The sequence below is a fragment of the Buteo buteo genome, chromosome 5, assembly GCF_964188355.1.
Source record: "Buteo buteo chromosome 5, bButBut1.hap1.1, whole genome shotgun sequence".
In the NCBI taxonomy this organism is placed as follows: Eukaryota; Metazoa; Chordata; class Aves; order Accipitriformes; family Accipitridae; genus Buteo; species Buteo buteo.
Window position 1 is genome coordinate 16,994,916 of NC_134175.1, and position 23,588 is coordinate 17,018,503.

Sequence of the window (23,588 nt, forward strand, 5' to 3'; positions counted from 1 at the left end):
AAGTAGCTGTCAGAGAGAAAATTTTCCCTTTATCTCTCAGCTGATGCGAAACTTCATTCTAATACAAAAAAATCATGTGAGGATTATAATTATACAGAAGCAAATAACTGAACAATTTTGCCGAACTTCTTTGGAAGGAAGGAAGAAAAAAATTAAAGGTTTTGAAGATGTGCTATGTTTTTTTCATTAGACTCAAACTACGTTTATGTTAGTTGTTTAGCTTGTACCTAGGACTTGATAAACTGTTAAAGCTAGCAGTTACCCTTTTGTTTCTGTGAAATAAAGGCAGAGTAGAAGGGTGTGGCTGAATTGGGGGGGTTGGAAGTTGTTCAGGAAACTATAGACAGTGCAACGGTGCCGATAAAAGGTGTAGCTTTGCTAATACGTCATGTTTGGTTATATGAATTTAGAGGTTATTGAGAAAAAGTTCAAATTCACTTTCGAGTCAATAGTTCAGAAAAGAATGAGGTAGGTGCATTGGTGGGTGGGTTCATGAGGAATATCTGTCTCTGGGTTCCTCAGTGCCTTTCTAAGTCTCGTTTGTAGCAACCTAATTACACTTTGAAAGGCCTATTGATTTTCAGTGCTGTTCTAATTCTCAGCAAGGATGATGTATTTGAATGTGGGATCTCTTGCACTTCTCTTTGCCTTTACTCTTTGTGATGGTGCTGTTTAGAAATGTTGGGGAAACAAAAAAGAAAAGGGATAACAAATTTTCCATTTCCTTTTGCCAGTTAAATTTACATTTTCAAGTTTGACTGTGTATTAGCTGTAATTTGATAGCCATGAAGCATCTCAAAGCATGCTTGCTTTGGAGCAAAAAGTGTTCTTACAGTAAATTATTCATTTAGATTTAGCTTTCAGGATGCTTCCTTGGTCTCTCTTAAGCTTTGGTTAGAAATACGAATATTGAATAATTGACCAGAGGTGAGCAGTAGTTTCTGAAGCATGAGTGTAGCTGTCTGAGGCAAATAGCCCAAAGCTGATTATGTGTATCAGCCTCCTCCACACCACTTGACCCCGACACATTTTGGAGCAGGCAGGTCCTCCTTATTTCAGCAATGCCATTGTTAAAGACAGTGGCCTGTCAGCTCGTTTATTACCGAGGTCAAATGCATCAAATGGAGTGGGACATCAGCATGATCAGATCTAAATTGTTTGCTGCGCCAATTTCTAGCTGTATCGTGGTCTAATATAAAATCTCCTGGTTTCCTTGCAGCTAAGGTATAAAAGACACACGTGGTGTCGGGGGAACAGAGGGGAAAAAAATGGACAAAAGTTACGTTTTCAGCCAGATGATTATTAATCTGAACTTCCAGACCAGAGAGAGCTGTGGAGGCATGGGTTGCAAAGCTCTGCCATTTATTGACTGAATTTATTGGTTTAGAATAGAGTTGATATAACAAGTTTTATGAAAGAAACATTGGTGATGTAGTAATACAAGCATTCAGTACTTTTATGGAAACACAAAATGCCCTTCCAGAAATACTTCAGAAAAATATCAGCATTTCAACACAATCACATCTTTTAAAATAGACTATTGAGAGAGTTCCATGATCCTGTGGGAGCTTACAGAGAAATCTGCTGAAACAAAAATCAGCTGTTACTTTTGACTGAGTATAGCCTGGTGCTGTATTTGTATGTAATCTTAAAGCTCCCAAAACTGCAGCTATTTTCCCAAATATGTAATATCACACCTTAAGCAACAAAAGGGGCTGTGTATTGAGTCTTAAGGTTGCCTTCAGAAAGGTAAATTCACATAAGAGTCTTAACTTGCTTACTGTTTTTGTGAGCACCATGTTGCAGTGGAGTATTACTGCCAAAATGCTGTTTACGTGTTAGGGCTGGACAGTCTTTTAGAAATTGCATGTTTTGCTCCAGATATTTACTTCATATGAAGACGAAGAAGTGAGCCACAAATTGTGCTTGAAAATGGGAATAATGTCTGTATGTACCTTCAAAGAACAAACTTTGCCTGAGAGATCTGATTCTTTAGGTTACACAATGCCATTTAGAAAGAATTTGCTTCCCAATATAAATGTTGCATAAACTCCTGAATAGAATTTCATATATGCAGAGCTGAGAAGGAAATGCAAATATTATAAAAGTTTGGTAATCCAACAAATCCTGTTGATACAGAGATTGGGGGGGGGGGGTGTTTATGTTTCTGTTGAAGTGTTACAGATTTTATCAGTCTTGAGCAAATCTATTATAATATGTTAATGAAAGTGGTGTCAGTATTTGTAGTTCATCAGCATTTTTATTCCCCTAACTCAGTCTGTTCTCTTCTGTTGAGAAGCTTTTCTTTGCTATTCAAAATGGACAAAACTGTGCTCTGCCAAACAATTGAAATAGGTAGCAGTTGAGGGAGTAGCCCTTAGTTATCCCCTATTACCTGGGTATAAAAGGCAAGGAAGAATCAGCTTCAGTGGGCTTTAGAAACATATGTGAAGTGAGGGCAGAAATATTGTCAGGAGTCCTCCTTCAGTTGGTTTGCATTTCAGAAAAGCTGCCTGAGAGGCCACCGATGTACAAGCCCTGTGAAGACAGCTAGGAAGACAGCTAGTTTTTGTGCTTTAATTAGTTGGAAGGTAAATGCTGTTTTGCCCGCGGGTTTCAGCAGCTAATCAGCCTTTCATTCATCCGTTGTTTTCTCTCGTCATTTTTTAAGAGAGCTGTAGCATGCTTGGAGCTCTTAAAACCTTGACAGAAAAAGTGACAGTTGTCTCGAGCATGACAATCCTCAGACTCTCCTTCTGTTTTGGAAAAGGCTTTTTGCAGCCTGCAGCCTATTCTCATTGCCTTTAAATCAGATGGAAAGGATCTATTGAGAACCGTTGCTTCGGCATGAATAGGGAAGGCTCAATAAATGTTATTGTCAGTGCTCTCATATATGCCCAGGTTCAAACCATTTTTCTAGGTACTATTGGTGTTGGTATTTACACATTTTAAATAAGGAAATCTCATCCCTAAGATATCAGTTATAATCCACTGTTGTTAGTCTATTTAATTCAACATTATAAACCTGGAGTAAGCCCAGTCTGAAACTGAGTCTTTAAAATGATGCTAAGCTACATCAAGTGAAATGAAGTCTATAAAACTGCTTTTCCATGATGAATGCAAGCATGGATGATTTCTTTTTTAAACAGAGGTAAAATTAAAGATGTTATTTGTATTCACTCTGACGTTTTCATGCTAAAACCCATAAAAAGACCGCATGGTAATCAATTGGTGGTGTTGGCTATCATATAAGTGTAGCTTTTGCAGTACATCATTAATTTGATTCAGGTCAGGTGGGCTGAAATAAAACCATCTGAAGCAAGTCTCATTTTGTATGGCATTTAACAAGTGCGAGATGATAATTGCTGTCACTGAAGCATGACGGCTTTTGTAATGAATACTTTCTGCTTGCTTTCAGAGTATGTAGCTCTGTGTGTGTAATACAGCATGCTTTAATCTTAAAATAATAAGCAAATTTGAAATTGAATTTATTGTTCAATAAAGTTGTATTTGACAGAGGTTCTGGCTTCAACAGTCAGGGGATCAATGTTTGCTTTTAATTATATAGCGCTGGAGAGATCCTGTACACCTCTTTTTGTGATGGCATGTATTTCCAAACAGTTATGTTGATAATCAAAACTGAAAAGCACGGTTATAAATTGGTTAATGAAGTTAAGTGTTAGCCCAACACATCACATTTTCCCCTCTGTACTGTTCAATCAAATCAGTGTTATCTGATTTTACAGTGGCTTTAATGTGGTCCTCTTGTATTTAGGTGGGATTGTTTGACTTCTTCGCCTTTCCATTGATCTTGCCCACTGATGATACTGATGTCACCTTTCTGTTCACGTAAAGTCAATATATTCAGCAGTAGATTAACAGCTACTCCCTTTTCACTGGAAAAAAATAAGTACAATAGGATGGCTTTGCCTTCTGGTCCTCCTGTGCAATGGTAGAGCTAGCATGCTATACGTTAATGTACATGAGGGCTGCAGGAAAGTTGTAAGGTCTCTTCTGGCATTAATAAATACCAGATATGTGCTGTGATCCTCTGTTCAAAAATTCTTGACCAAAATTCAACCTGTTTGAGTGTGTGAAAACTGAGAATGACTGAAATGAAAAACCAGAGGGGTGTGTGTATATATATATCTATAAAAAACCGTGTATATGTGTATCACGTTTGGAGAAGAAACAAGACTTGAAAGTCTAAAATTTCACCATTGTAACCATATTGGGTTATAAAATCAGAGATTTTTGGAAACATTATTTTAATGTTCCAGAGGTAGAAAACAAAAACAAAACAACATTAAAAAAACCCAGAACAGAAACTTTTCAATATAAGAAAGCTTTTGAACTCAGGAAGGAAACACCATGTTTTGTTGGACAATAAATGTTATTTTAAGTCTTTCTTCAAGAACATTACTGTGTGGGTCCCGCTGCCTAAAATTGGAGAATGTGTTGGGGACATATGCTTGAACTTGTGTTTCATGATTTCAGAAGAAAAGGAAAAAAAGAGTACAGAAAAAGATGAATTTAAGGTCAATATTTGCTTGCCGTAGGCACCAGCTGTGGGCCTGTGGGAATGAGCCAGGTCCTGTCTTTCTGCTGGGAACTTCTCCCAGTATGGCTTATTTGGCTTCCTGCCACTGGTAGAAACTTCTGATAATTCTGTTAATGTGACTAATTATGACATCTTCTCATAAATGGTGACCTAGCTGTTTGCAAGTGATTAGATACTATGTCATTAATGGTTAGGCCCTCAAGTATAGTGGATGGGCTGTTGGGGGTTGGTTACTTGGGTGTGGGATGATGTCTGTTGGGAGTCAGCTCTTCTCTGCCCTCCTCTCTGCTCATCCTTCTGAAGTGCTCAGCTGTCCAGAATAAAGACCGAAGCAAGCAATACTAGTGCCAGGGAGCTCTGAGACTACGCAAACAGCCATTTAAATATACATTAGAAGAATTCGCATTTTCACTTACATACTGTTGAACTATTTTGCCTACTACTTCTCTTTGTGACTCTTTTACTTTTACATACAATTTAAAAATACTTTATTTCATAATTATTTTTGTGGCGTATAGTTACATTGTAAAGAATATTATGACTAGAATCAAGTAGGCAGGGGAAAAAGTATTTGTTAATGGAAAAAGTAAAAGCTTCATGCTAGTAAATATTTTACCAATTTATGAGAGAAAACGGTGTAGGAAAGCTTTTTAAAAGGTCAATGGATTTCTATTAAATTGTTCTATTCTCATTGCCCTTAAAATTAAGCATGCAAGGTCAACATTAAAAGCCCTATGTTCAGCGGCTGCATTGCCATTTAAAGCAGAAGTCGAATACTTGGGCGCAGGCAAGAGAAAGAAGTGAAAACTTTTACTTCTTCTTACTGCTTTTCCAGGAGCTGTAATTCACAGCAGTAATTTTAGATCCACCTCCTTTGGCAAGATACTTCCAAAATGGAAATAGTCTGGATGTAAAGAATGTATGTGTAGATATACCATCAACGATAACCTTTTAAAGTGTCAGATTTGGTCAGTCTCATATAGGTTATTCTCCTAATGAGTCTTGTTGATGGTTTTAAATACTTGATAGCTCCTGAAGGAAGTCAGCCAGGGAAAATACATAACTTATCCATGTCGTGCTGTGTTACAGGGCTTTGTGTGCTTTAGATCAGTTAGGAATCTCACCTTCCCTTCCTGTTGGAAAGGCATTCGGCCGACAGATGGTTTGGGGGTGACCTGGAGGCCAGGAGCTGTAGTTGGTTGGTTGGCTGGAGCTAGTATTGGGGAGCATCATTGGTCATGGGCATGAGGGGGTCTTTTATATGGGATGAGATGTTGGTATTGTAGGCTTGATCTTAATTTCTGCTAACGGCAGTTGCTGAAGGCTTATGTTTCCATGCAGATAGAGGCTGTATCGAGTTGGCCAAAAAAAGGTTTTCTTTTAATAAAGACAAAAGTCAATATACTTCAGTAGCTGGTTTGAAAACATTAAACAGAATTATTTTAAAAATCCAAAGCGATGGCCACCATCACAACTTTTCTACTTTCATCACTTACTATTACTGAGCTATGAAACACAATTTTAAGGTGACAGGAGCACAATCCTGAAAAAATGTTTGAAAACCCTCACAAATTCAGGATGCAGAAAAGATAATATAGTCAACAGACGTGTCTCACATTCTCAAGGAAAGACTCTAAATAAAACCAGGATACTGCTCAGCAGTGATTCTTTTCTATGTATTTTCAGGTTTCTTTTCAAGGACACAAATTGTCATTCCCTGTCTGCTAAAATCTGTATTTCTCTCCTGTTATTTTTGTTAAGGCTTTTTTTTTATATGAGGAGATTGCTGACAGCTGCAGCACCTCTTAAATTCTCATATCAAAGTTGAAGGGATGTTTATTTTACTTTTAATCTGTTTTACATTAGAATGACCTTTTCTTTGCTTCATATTAAAATCCATTTCTTGAAAAATTACTGTTTTCCTCCATGTTGCATATATTGATTATTAGTGCTGGTATTTATTAATAATTAAAAACACAGTAGGTAAGAAAACTATTTTTAAAGCTTAATCTAAAGCCTTCTGGCATTTTTATTTCACTGCATTTTGAAATTAACCCTTATAAGCATGTAAATAGAGGAATTGTACTTTATAATGAGCTATAAGAAAATCAAATGGGCCCTCCAACTGGTGTTAATTTGTCTTTCAAATTTTGGGCTAACCCACCTCAAAAGTGTTCTAGCTGTTACAGCAGTGCAGTCAGTTGTTTTGTCATGGCTTTGGACAGTCTCTATATGAAAATGCAACATTGATCACAACAGTACCTGCACAAACCCCAACCAAGAACCAGGTTTGTTCTGATTTTTAGTGCTAAAAGTAACAACTTCCTCTTTTTTCTTTTTTTTTTTTTTTTTGAAGCGTTACATAAGTAGGACTCAAGCAGCCAAATATTAGAATGATTAGAAAGAAGCAATTTAGCTTAGAGGGATAAAGATTGTGGAGGGTGACAGAAGCTGTCAGTATTGATTTTCTGCCATCTTCCCGTCTGACCTTTTGGATTCCAGTGGGCGCTTTTAAGAGGCTTTAGCTTGTAACAAATTAAAGATATCACAGAACAATTGCTGACTCATATTATGAGAGCTGACTGAGCTCCTTTGCTATCAGTGCAGTCTTATTGTACTCAGGGACATAATCATTACTTGATTTAATGTGCTCCTGTAGATAAAACTGTTTGAAAAGCTGTTTATAAAAGCAAGGTTAATGATGATGAATGAAGTTACCATCCACTTCATTTTTATACACATATATGTGTATACATAGGGGTATATTTAAACATATAATTTTAAACTTCGGCTTGTGAAATTTATGACATGCAAAGGGATCAAAGCATACACCAAAACCTTTGATAAAACAATGCTTAAAATGAAGCCATTAAAAATGGTCATATATAAAAGCTTCATCTGCATTGTTGTGGATGAAATTGAAGGAAAAACCTAAGTGCTTTGTCTTCATTTAACACCTCCTGGCAGCCTCGTGACACAAAACTTCAACATGAGCATCCTCTGCTGAGTACCCTTCCACCCTGTTTGCAAGAAATAAATTGCTTGTCTGGACTGGTTAAAAGACTTCAGTCTAACTTAATCATCATGAAGTATTTTACCATATAATGGAATTTAGTTGCAGAAATAGTTATTTTTTCACTGGATGCCTAGAATACATATAATAAATATGTAATAATAATAAATAGGAAAATACCTTGTAATCATTAGCACAAATTTAAGAAACAAGATGTTAGTATGTAGTTTTTTCTGTGTGATAAACCTGTGCTGCATTAATGTACTTCAAAATCCCACAGGAATATTGATCCAAAAGAGCTGTCTATGCCTTCACTGTGAGAGGCAGCGAAGGGCTGAATATTGGTAGGGGAGCAGAACACTAGGTGTGCTGGTACCAGCATTACCACCTCCAGCTCTCACCACTTCTGTGCTCTTTTTTGTTCCCAGCATTTGGCAGAAAAGCCAAAAGCAGAAAAGGCAGTCCTGACACTGCTTTCTTTTAAGGTCAGGATTAAAACTGCCTTGAGTTTAGACTTCAGGCTAAGGCTCTCCACTATGCTGACATTTTTTTCTAACACTCTTTTAACCTAATTTCACTGGTTTTTATGGGTCATTTCTTTGTAAAATTGAACCTAGCCTGATAGTTTCCCAAATCCATTTTGGTTACGCTTTAGGTAGCATATCTTAAATCTGATTTCCAAAGTCAGGTTTATGCTGTCACGCTCTGTATGTGTTCATGTTAATCTACATGTATACATGAAATGGAAAATCCGTTTCAGTCTAAATTAACAGAGAAGCAAAGATCTCAAGGGTTTATGTGTTTTACAATGATGGAGGCTCTAATGGAAGAGGAAAGTGGACCACAGTGTGAGGATATTATTCAGAAATGTTGTAGGATCCACACTGCAAACTCAAGTCCAGAGGAAATCAGACCACTGCTGCAGTTGCTGGCTGAGCTCTGTTTTGTTGAAAATGAAGTCCAAGATCCAAAGATCTTTAAGGTTTGGGAATATATAATCTTTTTGTCTGCCCACTGCTACTTAAGGATCAGTTTTTTAAGTAGGCCTTGCTAAGCTCTGTATCCAGAATGTCAGGTTTAGTTTCTTTGTAAGTAGCCATATTATATCAATATTAAATTTTGTTGGTTTACTGTAGCTAATCTGGAATCCTGTTCATCTGAGTCCTATATCAGCAATATTGCAGATACTGTTGCTTTTTAACAAAATGATTAGTGGGTTCAGAAATGCTAATTTTATATACGTTCCACCAACGATTCCTGCTGGAATAACCTGTTGTGCATCCAGCAGTTTCTGTGGCATGGGGCATTTGTCTGCTGTTTGTTTTCTTCAAGGCAGCTGGATTTCCTTTCAACTAAAAAGGGAAAACTTTTGGCTGGGCAGGGATGGCTTAGGGCTAAAAAGAATTGAATAATCCAAGAATATGAAGCCTTTGAAAAAAAAATCAGCACTCGTGTGCAAGAAATCGGTTTCTTTTACCGAATGCCTTCAGCTCACGACTAATGCTGGCATCTCCTCAATATACGTTTCTATCTAGCGTGTTGTGCCATTATTTCTCTCTTCCAATCTTTTTTTTCTAGTGGTATCAGAAGATTCTTGAGCCTCAAGGTCCTGCTTCTTCCATAACTGGTGAGCAGTTCACAACTGTAAAGCAACTTCTTTGTAGTTTTCTGGAAACCTCAAAGCGCACGTTTATCAGGCACATACAACATTAGGAGGCTTTGTTTTTAGTTTTGGTTGTTGCACTCATTTCTTTTGGACCTTACACTTTTGCTATTAGCTTTGGTTCCCCCTGTAATAGAGTTGGATCAGTCTTGGCCAGTGCTCTCAATTGTTCCATATCTCATGCAACCATCCTGTTGTTTATTCTGGCATGGTGGTGATGGGGCTGAACACTGCTTAACTGGATATGTGAACTGATTCAGGTTTTAATTACACATACTTTTTTCCCCTGAAGAAGTATTTTTAACCTAAATCAGCTTGCTGGTCTAAATAAATGCATGTTCCTGCAAACAAGCGTGCTGGCACTGAGGAGGAGTAGCTAGGCACAGAGGAGAAGCCTTGCTATTGAGGAGGAGGTACCTATAAGGTACCACATCAACTTCTCGGGACTCTAAAACTGTCTTTTATATTCTGTTCAGAGTCCCTAACGCAACGGGAACCTACAGGCACTGCTCTAATGCAAGAGCAGGAAGGTTAGTAAGGTACATGGAACACCTTTTGTTCCGGAGTTTCAAACTGGTTTCTGCAATGTCCCTGTTACTAAGAAAAGTCAAGACAAGTGTATTAGCACTGCTCACACAGGGTTTGTGGTTAAGCGTCTCCCTCTCTTATCATTGGTCTGAATGCTGCAGTGTGTGACAGATTAGCAGAAATAGTCCCTTGAACTTCAGTCAGATCTTGGTCTCCAGTCTGGTCCTGAGCTTTTGTGAGTGTATATTGAAAATGTATTTAAAAATTCATTTCTTTACCTAACAGCATGACAACATGTCATTCTCTGCATTTTTGCTCAACTTCAGGGGTTTTTGACAACTTGCTATGCAGAAAACAGGACAGAAAATGGAGAAAAATGGAATAGTATGACTAAGGATCAGTCTAAATGTATTGTTTATGCAAATGTGTGGGTTTCAGTGTGATATTTTTGAGAAAGCTTTGACTATTTTGTGGACATGGCTCATTTTCTCTGTATCTCTTTAAACACAGTTAATGATTATGGGCAATGCTGGGTAAATGCTTCCTCTTTGCGTGTTCATCTCACAGCGAAAGGTGCCGCTTGTACAGCACTGCTGGCAGCAAAGCAGTACAGAGCACGGCTGCAGTGCCGGTGCTGTTGTAAGAGCCTCCTTGGAAATGTCATTGGTGGTAATGGCCAGTCATTTTTAGGTACTTTTCATCAGCTCATGTACAGATACTGGATGTAAGACATTTGAGTTTGGCTGTCTTCATTGTAGGGCCGGCTGTTATTGAACACTTGCCTGGGTAGGTAGACAGCAAAGAGATTGGTAAAAATGCTCTCTCGTGCCTTTTCTATATCTGACACTCTCAACTTCAGAAGCATTTGCCCAACAATGTCTCTTGACACATGGCTGTACCACAGTCCTTTGTTTTCTCCCCATGTGGCTGTACCACAGTCCTTTGTTTTCTCCCCCGTTTTCCAACACAAGAGTGAAAAGTACCAAATCAACCAAAATCTTTCCTTCTCCCCGTTGGCCAGGAGGTGGAGTTAAAATCTGGCTTTTATGCACTTAGGAGCCTTAAGTGCTATTTTTATTAAGCTTCTGCTGTCTTTCAATTTTATTGAAATTATTGACTATCAACTATCCAGCTGTATGGCCTAAAGTCTTCAAAACTTATGTATTACCATTCATATAAAGTAGCTATTCTCATGAGTTGCATCTATTCAAATAACTTTTTGTATATGTGAGGGACATAGCAATGATAAATGCTCTGTTTGCCATTTGTTTCTCACACAAATAAAAAAGTAAGAAAAACTCATTAAAAGTCATTGGAAAAAAGGTATTTGCCATGGGTCATTGGTTCCTGTGCTTAGTATATAGATTTTTGCTTCAATTACTCCAATCTTCTTTCTTTATCCTGCCCCGCCCCCCCCCCCCCATTTTAACCTAGGGTCATTCGGAAGTTTGCAACATTTACATTTTCTGTTATCTTTTCAGAGAGAACAAAGACCTGGCCCATCTCATCTCAAAGATGCTGTATTTGGGTTTAAGACTGCAATAAGGTCACTCCTAATTTAGCTAGTGTAGATCCGCCAAGGTAAATCAGGGCTCCTGCAGGGCTCGTCTCGTACTTCTGCAGCTTACAAAACAATCTCAGAAATTAAAGAACAGGATCTTCAAAACCTGTTTGTGTGTTGGCAAAGCACTGTTCTTACAGTCTTGTTTCTCTTTGTCTAGGTAGCATTACTGTCTTTTCACTTAGACTGAGCATCTTCATCACGCTTGATTACTGCTTGTGAAGACTATTTTGCATCAATCCAAAATTAGAAGAAATTTTTAGAAGGGTATTTTCAAGGAGTTTTCTCTATGGTAAATTTAAACTTCATTCCGTTTCCCATTAGGACAAACTTTTTCTCCGGGCTTCTGAGTAAAAATATTTATTTGCATTATTTAAAGATGCGAAATAAAATTACGCTTCTTTTTTTTTTTGGTCCCGTCCCCCCCCCCCCCCCCCAATACCCTTCCCCACTTTTTTGTCTTCAGATGAAGTCTTGTTCTGACTGTGGTAACACTGAGGATTAATTTTAGGAAAATAATTATTTACTGCATCATATTGCATCATAATGCAAATCTTAACCTCATACATATTCATAATTAAACAACTGAAGGAGCTCAGGGGAGTAATTCCTAGTGGGTTTGGGGGTTTGTTGTTGTGGTGGTGTTTTTTTTTAGCTAAAATTACAAGTACATCAGTCCAGCCTTACAAGATGTGTTCCATTTAACAGTCAAATGTCTGTGTAGGAGATACTTCTTTCCAGTGGGATAAGCTGATACAGACCATCAGGTATATATCAGAATAGACTATCCTTCTGGTTTGCAGCTGGAATTGTTTCCTGTCTGCATCCAGGATTTGCTGGGCAGACACACAAACCTGCCTAGGCGTGTTTCAGACCTGACCCAGTTCTAAGGTCTCTTTTTAATGGCTGGGTATTTAAGTGCTTGTGGCACATAACTTCAAAGCACGTAAGACTAGTCATGATGGGTCCCTGAGGCTATAAGAAGGTAGTAAATTTGCATGAAAAGGTTTAATGATCTGGAAAGCCATAGTAAAATGGAATCAGTGAAAGGGTCTATAAAGAAAAATCCCTGAGCCTGCTGGGGGGATTTCCAGGAGCACTTACTTCCATAGGTACCACACGCTGTTCAGCAGCACCCTGCTCCTAACACATTGGCTGTGAAAACTCGGTTCACATGCTGAATTTAAAATAGGGTTTGAAACTTCCTCAGCAGGGCAAATACAATGCTCAGGGTTTGAGACATTTATATTTAAGTAACAAAGTTTCAGATTTGTTTGAGAGTAGAACAGATTGCAATTTTAACCAGCCATGGAGAAGTTGTGTTCTTGAGAGGGATGGGAGAGACACATCTTTATTTCAATTCAAAGATTATTATGTACCTTTTTGCTTTCCTTCAAAAAAAAAATAATCTTAAAAACATAAGTAGAAAAGAGAAAATACAGGAAAAATAGTGCTTTGATTACTTAGCAAAAAAAAAATCACCGTAGAGGATCATGATAAAAATCTTGCAGAAGAAAATTATTACACTCAAGCACAGCAGCCGAAGCTAGGAAAACTGAACTTGATAATCACCAAGAACTCTCATCCTGAAAATACAGGTATGTAGATTTTCATGTGTAAGTTGTCCCATAGATCAATCACATGCTCAAAATGAAATATATTTAATAAGATGGGGTCCAATTTTCTGTTTCCCTGATGCCCCGGCCTACTAGTGGCAACTTTTCCTAGACCAAAAACTAACTTCAATAAATTAAAGCTTGAAGAGCTCAAGAGCAACCTTTTAATACACATTAGTAGTAGCTGGTCAACTGGCAGTCAGTTAACCTGACGTGAAATAAATAAACGATTCGCCCTGTCCTTTGCCCTTTCTCGGGTACTGACACACCTTACAAAAGATGTGGTCATACCCCTTGGGTTGAGGGCTGCCTGGCATGAACACTGACATTTGTTCCACTGCTCAGTTTTCGTGCTTAGGAGGGGTTTTCAGTCCATCTCCAGAGCTGCAAGTTCTGCAGGGTTAAAAGGCCCTTCATTTAGCTTAGTGTGTCTCTGGAAGGATCAAATAGAAAAACTTGTTTTTCCCGAAGAGTCTAATTACACTAGACACTTACCTGTCAATGAAATTGCATTAAGTAGCTATGAAAATCTTTAGATGTCTACATGCCTGCTATAAGGAAATTAAATGCCAAAAATCAACCCTAGGATGTTTTAAAATCAAAATTCTGCTATAATTAAAGTCTGTGACTGGACTAGTTAACATAGAAGAGTAAAGGAGATTAATACCAGGCTCCTTCCCTTGCTTGTTATTAAACAGTGATGAACATTCAGTGAAGAAGATGCTATCTAGAGTTAAACCTTCTTTCTTTTCTACAGCAAAACCTTCTTCAGTTCTGCCTTGTACAGATGGAAGATTAGTGGTAGAGATGGGGTAGGTAATTTTTTTTTCTCCGTTGTAACTAGACCTGTGCTTTCTCATAAGCACTGACGAAGAGCTCCTTCATAATGCTAGTATCCAAGCAAAGATTTGTGGCCAGCGCTCTCACCTTGTAAGTGCATGCTCTGCCTGGAAGTAGGTTTTAAAGCACTAGAATAAATAAATAGTTCTATAGACCTATGCACAACAGTTAGTTTTAATGGCAAAAAAACTCAATCAAGTGATTTTGTGAGTCCCAGTTAAAGTAATTATACAGTGTAAGTGCTTTAAGTAAGTTAATGACACAGACTAATCTGATAACGGATTGCTGTCTCATCATAAGCTTCTTTTCAAGTTAATTCAATCTTTACATTGCAGTACCCTGTTCTGCTGCATGGCTTTGCTCTCCACTGAGTCCAGCTCTGTCCCTGTTCGCGTCCATCTCCATTTAGTGCAGGGGGTGCAGAATACAGCTGTTTGCATCAGTAGGTGTATGGTTAACAAATTTGGGGTTTCAAAAAAATGAGGATGGCATTAGGAAGCAAACAGCACTAATTGCAATAAATTTTGCTATTTCCTTCTAATTTCACTATGTTATTTATCCTAATGCTAGGGTGTTTATCTGAAATACTGTCTGTGTGTTCATTAGGAAGCTGAGAAACCAGCTTTATAATAATTTGCATACCTTCAATACCATTTTCAAGTACGCACATAACAGAATACTGATTAGCTCTCTTGTACATAATAAGTGTTTTGGTTGGAACTGGTTGTCTGCAGGTAATCGTGAAGAGAAAATAAAGGTAGGGTGGGTTTTTTTCAGCCTCTGATGTTCAATTAATGTAGGGGTCTTCAGGGTACCACTTCTTCCTTTGGCCCATCGTCATCCAGCGCAGTGAAACAGTGGGGTCATTGCTGGTGGAAACTCCTTTGCCTGAAAGGAGACTGTCAGAAGGGATCAAGAAATCAAGGAAATAACATCTGATGTTCGTGGCCTTGTGAGTTTTAGGTCTCTGTCACATCTCACAGCTAATGGGAAAGTTTCAGGTAAGGTAATCAAAAAGATCTGCCAGTATTCTTGGTATTTATTTTCCCAGCTAGTCTCCTTGGTATGAAGCTGAAACTCACTATACACTGCTTGGAAATGAATTTGTTAAGATCAATGAGTAATTCGATCAGTGTATCTAATTGTCTTTTGCTTTGGTCTGACTGCCTTGATAAGGACAAGAACCTTATATATAATTAGATTTGGTACTAGACTGCATTAATATTATTCATTTATTCTATTTTTTATGTCTTCCTTCAAGTGTATCAGTGGATGATGTATAGACTGCTTACATGAGAAAAAAGTGATATGCAAAGATACTAAAAGAAATTATATGTACTAAGTAATACCAAGATTGATAGCAGAGGAGATGCTGGTAAATTGTACATTTTAGTCAGTGAAATCTGCTTCTTCGCACTGTCTTTATAATACCTAGTAAATATTCCAGAAACTAAGGAATCCCTTGTTAATTGTGTCCACGGATATCGCAGTTAATTGACTGTAGAGAATTGTGCTCTTAGGCTATGGCTGATTTTTCCCTTGTTTTTTTTTTTTTCTTTTTTTGGTAACAGCATATTTTTAGGCAGATTCTTTCATATAACTGCAGCTAATACATAGAATAGTTTTGCCAAATCAAGAGTATTAGCTCGAGTTTTTTGACAATGTTCAAAATACAATTTTGCTGTTTGTTTGTTTGTTTGTTTGTTTTGTTATTGGGACAGAAAAAATGCTTTAAATTTTTTTTGTTGTGCAACAAGGTTACACTGGAACATCTGTCAGGCCTAATGTGATCTGATCCAGAGGATCAGACCAGAACAGTCTAATCCTCTCTGGGATGACTATACCGGTAAATTATCCTGTAGAAGGGGTTTATTTCTGTAATACATTTTACTTTGCAGTGACTGCAGGCCTGACTCTTTTAAGTCTACAGTAAATGCAGAATAGCTTACTGCAGTAAAAGGAGCTCACATTTATTGTAAAGTAAGAATATTCACACTGGCAATCACCGTGGAGTAGGTAATGTATTACACTTTTACATTCTTACTTTTTTTTTTCCTAGTTGACCTTTCTGCAGACAGTAGAAGTATATTCCTGATGTGCACTCCATAAAAATATCCATTAGGTTGAGGCATCCAGTCAGCTCTCCAAAGTTACCTATGTAAAGTGTTTCATGTTTCTGTAGCTTGCTTGCTTTCTTTTTCTCTCCTATAGTGGGAGCAGAAAGTCCAGTCTAGTTAGTGATAGGTAGCCCCTCTGCGGATGAAGCCCACTCTTAATCCAATTTATCAGACATTTGCAGTAACGTTTGCCCAGGCTTAAGGCTTTGGAGGATGGAGAAGATGGATTTAGAAAAATAAAGCCAGCTGATAGATGTGATCACTTACTAGAGTTCTTTCATATAAATTATGAAAAATAGCTACAGTGAATTATAGCTGTAGGCTTTCAGATAATAAGCCTTTCAGGAAAAAAATAATGAAACTAAGTGACACTCAGTTCTGAGTTTCATTAGCAAGCTGAATCATAATTCAAAGTTCTTTTAAAACTTCCAGGATGGTTTGCAAATCTTGATGAAATTGAGACTAAGCTTGATCATATTTAACCAGTTTAAGTGAGTTTTTTGGCTGCTACTTTTACTCCAGGAATATTTCTCTCCAATAAGTTTCTGGGTAATTTCTGTCTGCAATCCATTGCCCACTACTATCAAGGTCCAGGGACTGTAATTTTTTACTATCAGTTTTTGGGTAGTTATCCCTCATCAAAATCAATAAGGCTTGCGAAAGCCTCCTCTTCCAAGGTAGTACTCCTTGCGAAATCAATGGAAATAGCCCAGCAGGCAGAGAAACAGCAGCCTGGATTCTCCTGTTTCCATTCCCCGTTCATCCTTGAGATTGGACTTTCCTTGGCTCCCGATGCCAACCAGCAACAGGAATTTATCCTCAATCCTGACACAGTCCAGGGGATCCCATGGCCACAGAGAATCTCCTGAACAGTCTCCATTAAGGGTTTTATTAAGGGTTATTTTGTGCATACATGTGCAAGACAATAAGCTGAAGTCTTGGAAAGGACTAACAAAGAAGTTTGGAGAGGTGATTCAATATCTTTTCCCACCAGATTAAAATAAAATTGATAAATCTCATCTGGTAGTCTTAGGGGCTGACATGAAGAAACTGCCTTTTTTTGTGTTTCATGATTGTTTGAAGTGCAACACAATGCAAAATTTTGTAAAAGTAAACATTTCTGTACTATTTCTTTAGAAATTTTTGCTGCAAATATATTCCTGTTGCAGATAGATACTTCACTGCCCACAATTAATAGTTAATGCTATTGCTCATGCTTAAATCCCAAAGCTGGTACCTCAGCCATGAGGTTTGTTAATGGCCATTGCTGCCACTGAAGAAACATGAAGTTTCTGAAGTCAGGTGAAGTTTGGTAGTTGGATAGAAACATCTCCTGCCAGCAAAATATTATACAGCAGCAAAAGATTTAGGTGATAAAGGAGTTCTGTAAAAATGTTGGTTTAGTGCTCTATTGTGATTTTTAAAAATTCATATGTTAAGACTTATTACAAAAAGGATTAGGGTAGAAAATAGAGAATATTGATACAGTACTGCATGTCACCATGTTATGTATCGTTTTATCATGTCTTCTTTTGGAGGCTGTGAAAAGAACAAGCAGAATCCATGAGTGGCCTTGATATAAGGAATGCCTGAATAAACTAGAACTATATCATTCAGAGTGCCATACCCGAGAGACAATGTGGTAGGGGGCGTATATAATTATGAATGACCCAGTCAAAGGGAATAAAAAATGGGTGTTTATGACCTTTTCCAATATGCAACAACTGAAACTAGCAGAACGCAGCTGCAAAGCAAAGGGAACTGTCCTTAGTTAAGAGTCACTTTCCTTAGTTGTACAGAATGAAATCTTATCCAGGTTCAAAAGGTTGATGTGATTCAGTACAGCCATTCATATCTTCCTAAGGTCAAATACTTTTGGCTCTTGTCATTTAAAAGTCATGTTTTTCCCCTCCCCCATGCATGATCAAACTCCTTCTACTTACTTGTGTCTAATTTAGGTGATGTGATAACATTCTTTACTTTCCTCTGAAACTGTGATGTAATATTGTAATGTAAAATTAACTACCCCTGAAGGAACCCTAGCTGAAGGTTTTCAGTAGTAGAAACCCTGAGATCATGATGAGGTTTTATTACTTTGTGGTAAAGTTGTTCATGGGGTTCCAGTGTCTCTGCTCCATTAGGATGCATCGGCATGTCAAATATAATTGCATTCAGGTTAGATTCTGCTATATAATAAGTATACAGTTTAAAAAATGGTGCTTTATGTCAAGAGGAACACCAATGAAGTTACGTAACTTTATTCAAGGTATTATGCTACATTAGTAAGTCTTGCAAAATGTGCTCACGGGTTAATCAACAACATGGTGTGAGATCTTTATATAAAGAAAAATTATTATTCAATTCACCCTTCTTGTCTTAGAATCCATTGTGTTCATTGTCATCCTTCACAGATGTCATATATATTTCAGAGTTCTGATAATTCCCCTGAATCCAGAATTGTCTTTTTCATGTTTAAAAAAACCAAAATCAGGTGACATCCCTTTTTAGACTATGAGAATTACCTTTAAAGAGTTTCAAGGGAGTACATCTCCTTAGGGTCTCTATATGCTGTTTCCACTGCTTTTGTAAACATCGGCATCTTGGTAATAATTGAAGTGGTTCAAAACCTGTAGTTTCTTACTACTTGATACCAAGAACTAAGTGCAGAGTTTCCAGACTAGGTTTCCATACAGCATAAATGTATTTCAAAGTGTAACATACTGCTGTTTCTTGAAATAAAATGTTAACTCACTTTGGTTTTAAACAAAACAGATTTTATGAAACATCATTTTAGAAATGTGTGAATTCTTCATATGTCAGCCAGTATTCAAAACAGCACTCTAAAGTGACTTTTGTAGTTCTTTTAATGGAGAAAATTTTGATGAGGGGGTACCTCAGTTTGGGTGTGCATCAACAGTGCTTGCTAGCAGTCCAGTCATGCTGAATTATATTTAAAGTACTATCTTAAATAAGTACTTTGTGGATAGAATTCTAATTGTATGACTATTATTCCTCTCTTTTTTTAGTAAACATCATTTTAATGAAAATATTCTAATCTGATAAACATAAGTTTTCCATTTTAAACTCCCTGAAATATATCTTGGAAGTGTATGAGTCCTAAGCTGTGAAAACTGCTAGCAAATAGGGACTCAGTTTTGGGTCTTCCAAGTACGAGATCATCTTTTATCCTAATCTAACCGAACAAGGAAGAAGACAGAAACAAGGAGAATTTAGGGTCTGTTCCAAAGAGCTCACAGTGATGAAATTTTGTGAAACAAATCAAAAGGGGTGTATTTTCTTAAACAATATTTGCTGCAGTTGGGATTTTAGGGTGTGATTCTATCCCAGACAGGCTTGTCAAGAGTGGGAGTCATTGCAGTGAAGTTACATGTGTTCAGTGTTTAACTGGTATTAAACTAATTCGAGATGACAGACCATTTCCATGCTGTTTTAGAACAGGCCCTGTTATCATCAATTTATTTAGGAAATTAATAAATATTAGTTGTATATAATTTGCTCATAGATGATAAGCAAGGTTGTTTGTAATGCTTTTGCTAATGTATGGTAAATCTAGATATGCTTTTGTCCTTCTAATATCGGATGACAAATAACAAAACTATGGAAGATACTCATTACATCTCAGCTATGAAAGTGTTCCTCATGTTTTCATGTGTACACGTGTTCAAGAAGGACCCAGTAGGGTTACTTTAATTTTGCTTTCTTTTTAGTAGGCATACTTTCTTGTAAAAGCCTGATAACTAAATTATTGCAGTTTGTATCTTCATGTTTATTCTGCTTGGGTATATTACCTAGATCTTTGGAGCAGCAAGTCTTGGATTGAAATTAACTCGAAAATAGCCTTCAGCATGATAAATATTTGTATTTAGACAGAACCTGGGGAAATCCTTCTAGCCTCTGACAGAGCCCCTAAGGGGAGCTGGCAACTGTATAGCAAATTGAAGTATGCAAATCTTAAGTCTTGCAGCAGATACAGTAAATATGTGCAGTGTAACACAGCAAATATGTGAAGGCTTTTAGTTACAGAGGTGTGTAAATGTTTACAAATATGATTAACTGCAGAGCACAAAATCCATTTGCAGCATCAAAGGCAAAACTAAAATTACTTTTTCCCACCCCCCTCCAGGATTATGCTGAAAAGAAAAACACGATAGCAAAAGCTCTGGAAGATCTTAAAGCCAACTTCTACTGTGAACTCTGTGACAAGCAGTACTATAAACACCAGGAGTTTGACAATCACATTAACTCTTATGATCACGCTCACAAACAGGTAAGAGGAATCTGCTCACTACTGCAACTCAGTTTCAGGTAGAATAATGAAATAAGATGTCCTTCAGGTGGGCTTGGAAATCACAGTCGAGTTGTCCGAGTTTCAGGTTCTGGGAAGCAAAATACACTGGTTTCTTAGAAACAAATCTTAACATGAAGATTTTACAGTCAAAAATTCTGAGACGGAAAGAAAGAGAAATGTGAACAGTTAACTTGTGAAAAGGAACGGTGAATGATGAAAAATACGATTACAAGCGTAAAGGTACAATTTCCTTGTTATCAGTTTAATTTTGCATGTAAATAAATACTGTGGTATACCTAAGAGGTGACTTACTGGGAAGCATTTGTTGCAACAGATGTGAATAGGTAATTTGACATCTCTTTGGTAACCAGCTTTCTTTCAGTGCAGATATAGTTCTGAAATGGGCTATGATTTTACTTAAATGCATTGAATATTAAAAAAACTGTGGTAATGAAAAGTTTCTGGCTCAGCTCACAATAAGATATGTGTTAGCTTTAAAACATTGATATTTACATTTTTACCACCACATTTTATCACCGCAACTCCAAGTTGTGTGTCCTACTTTGGTAACATGAAAGCAGTGCTTCTATATAACAAGAGAGGTAATGCATCCCAGTGCAATGTCCTGGTCTCCAGAGGGGTCAGGACTATGTAATTCAGAGGAAAATACAGTGCATCTTGACTCCACCGAAGAGATATGTCATGATAATGTAAAGACATGTAATAAGTGTACAGGAAATTTCTACTTGGTACACTTAGCTGGTAATTATTCTGTATCTTTTTTTTTTTTTTTTTTTAATCTGGTGAAATCATATGGTTGTGGATCTGGATTGATTGCTTTTCTTTCTAACTGAATCTCCCCTTGTCCTGTAATTCTGCTCAGGGTGAACGTAAATGAATTGCTACACATGTTTTATATCTGTATTATGTAAGCCAATGATTTGCTTTTCTTTCCTTCAGCACTTCTCCCTGAAACACTTCCCTCTCTCTCTCACTGGTATTTTTATTTAGCCCATAATTTACACTGTCAGCGTGAGTGTTAGATTTAGTTTTGAGAAATATGGAGATGTGGACCTCTGCAGCAATAGCAATCTATGAGAAGCTGGAGAGAAAGATATATTAGATAAGAAATTAACAGGTAGCTTCATTGCATCCTATAGATATTTATTATAAGCTGCAAATATTTTTAGTTGAAATACAGCTGGAACTGATTCTTCAGGTGTTATGTTCACACAGCAGCACCTCATTGATGAAAGGCAGGAAAAAATAAGTGACGGGCAGAGTCTTTGCCACTTGAACTCTCTTAGGATTTTTATTTATTAACTTTTAAGGGCTCTGAAGTGCTTCTAAATAATGAGAAACTGAAGGTTGCAGTGTCCGTTCTTCTATTCAGTATTGACAAAAAATTGATTTTGAAACTGAGGTCAGGTGTAAGACTGAACAGAGACTTGTTTCCAGTGATTCACATAGTTATTCTTGTTTTCTGATGGCTTTAGAGAGGAGACGGTGGGCACTGCACCAGTGACTGCCGGAACATGGCAGATCCCACCTCTCCATCTTTTGTGTAGGGGACCTGTGTGTCTGTGTTTGCCTGTGGCTTTGTGGATGTGTTTGGTGAAACACAGGAAGCCATCCTCTTCCTCTGTAAGACCTCCGCAACTCTAATCTCCCTGGTAGGAAATCAGACAAAAGTTTTTAGTTTTCCAGCAGAAAAAGTTGGTTGGATGCTTGTTTGGCAAAGGAATAATTTTCTGTAATACTACTGGCAGATAAGACTATTGATTCCTGAGATTAAAACGTTAAGTCAAGTTTAACTCTTCTGGAGCATTTTTTGTGGTTGTTTCTACTGCTGTTACAAAGAAAAAACATTCCTCTTCCCATATTTCAAGTGAAAAAGGGGGCAGACAGCATGTGCTGCAGCGGAGGCTCACTCAGATTTGCTCAATTTTCAAGGAACTTCATAATATGTGCTTTTTTTTGGTTTACTAAGTGTGCTAGAGCCATTTGCAGGTGCTACTTGTTGAATGCTCTGATTTTGTCTTGAAACTTCCTACCTCAATGGCAGAAGTTTTCCAGCAGTTCAGTAGGGGTGAGAGAAACAGATAGTCTGTCTTTGGATTTTGCTTCATATTTTCCTCTTTCTCCCTTTGATCACACCTTTCTACTAATAATGAATAGGTAAGGGGAAGCACTTACTAGAAAAAGTTTCCCATGATCCAAGAATAGTTGTAAGCATCTGCAGCCATTTCAATTTCAGTGATCCCAGCAGCTGACAGTGGTTTCTATATGATCAAACAGATGAAAGCTCTGCCTAAACCTTAGTTCATCCCAGCTGTTCTGAAAAGCCATATTTAATCCTAATTGAGCACTCTGTTATCACACCATCTTAAGCCATGAGATGGTTTGTCAGAGAAAACGTTCATAACGGCTCCTGCGCCTCAGTTTTACTGGAGAAGATTTTCTTTCCATTGATTCAAAGGTTGCTAGCACAGAAAATTTACAGGATTTAAAATAGAAGATTTTATAATTATGTGGTTTTCCCCCATTGTATGGGGGGCTCTGTACTGTCAGGGGTTGGTTGTGTTTTGATTTATCGTGTCCTATAGCTTGTGAACATCTGCTTTGAGATATTATGAGATCCTTCTGACTGGTCCAGAGAGAAAGGATAGGAATAGGGCAAAACTAATTTTATTTCCTAGGACCTGAAGGAGTTCAGACCAGTGTTGCAAGATCTCCACTGCCTCTGTTAGTGTTTTCTTGTTCTTAGCTTTGACAATATGGTTTGGAGAGCAATATCTGTAGACTTTATGAAATACTCCTGGAAAAGCAACTTGAAAGCAGTCAGCAATAATGGAGAAAAATGAACTCTTTTGTTTGCTTTGAAAGCCTAGACCAAAAAAAAAAAACCAAAACCAAACAACCAAAACCCCACCAAAATATAATGCAGGTGTCTTTAAAAAGCAAAATGTTCTGAGGTCAGAAAGAAATGTAACTAAGGCAGAACCACTATTATTTAATATAGTAATGAGAGAATTGCTATTTGGTGATGATGGTCTGTAGTCATGGAATGCAGCTTTTGAGACCCATGCCAGGATTTTAAAAACATCTGTATGATGCAGCATTTCTTAAGCATTTGGAAGTGCGCAAGGAGCTCTCTGAAGTGCTGTATTCATGCAGGGTGAAAAAAATCCTGCCTGTGTTCCTCGAAATGCTGCAGTTTTGATAAATGTGTCTGAGTATTAAGTAGAAGGCTCTGAATGACCTTCATCTCGTAGCCTCTCAGAGTCGGTGAGTTGTTTTGTCATTTCGGTGAAGAAGACTGGATCACACAGCTAGGTCCCTTACATCAGTCATTCCTCAAGAGACTTTTGTTGCTACAA

At 37.6% G+C, this 23,588-nt stretch overlaps 1 protein-coding gene across 2 annotated transcripts in view; it reads left to right on the top strand.

Moving 5' to 3' along the window:
- ZNF804A (zinc finger protein 804A) overlaps positions 1 to 23,588 on the top strand; it is a 166,399-nt gene that overhangs the window by 105,944 nt on the left and 36,867 nt on the right. Inside the window, exons 1-2 of one of the 2 annotated variants that reach the window (XM_075027951.1) lie at positions 14,640 to 14,783; positions 20,044 to 20,187. In XM_075027951.1, the coding sequence (XP_074884052.1) occupies positions 14,769 to 14,783; positions 20,044 to 20,187 (159 nt within the window). In that variant the 5' untranslated portion in view covers positions 14,640 to 14,768. Of the gene's footprint in view, positions 1 to 14,639; positions 14,784 to 20,043; positions 20,188 to 23,588 lie in introns of those variants that run through there. The other variant, XM_075027950.1, reaches the window with a different exon arrangement.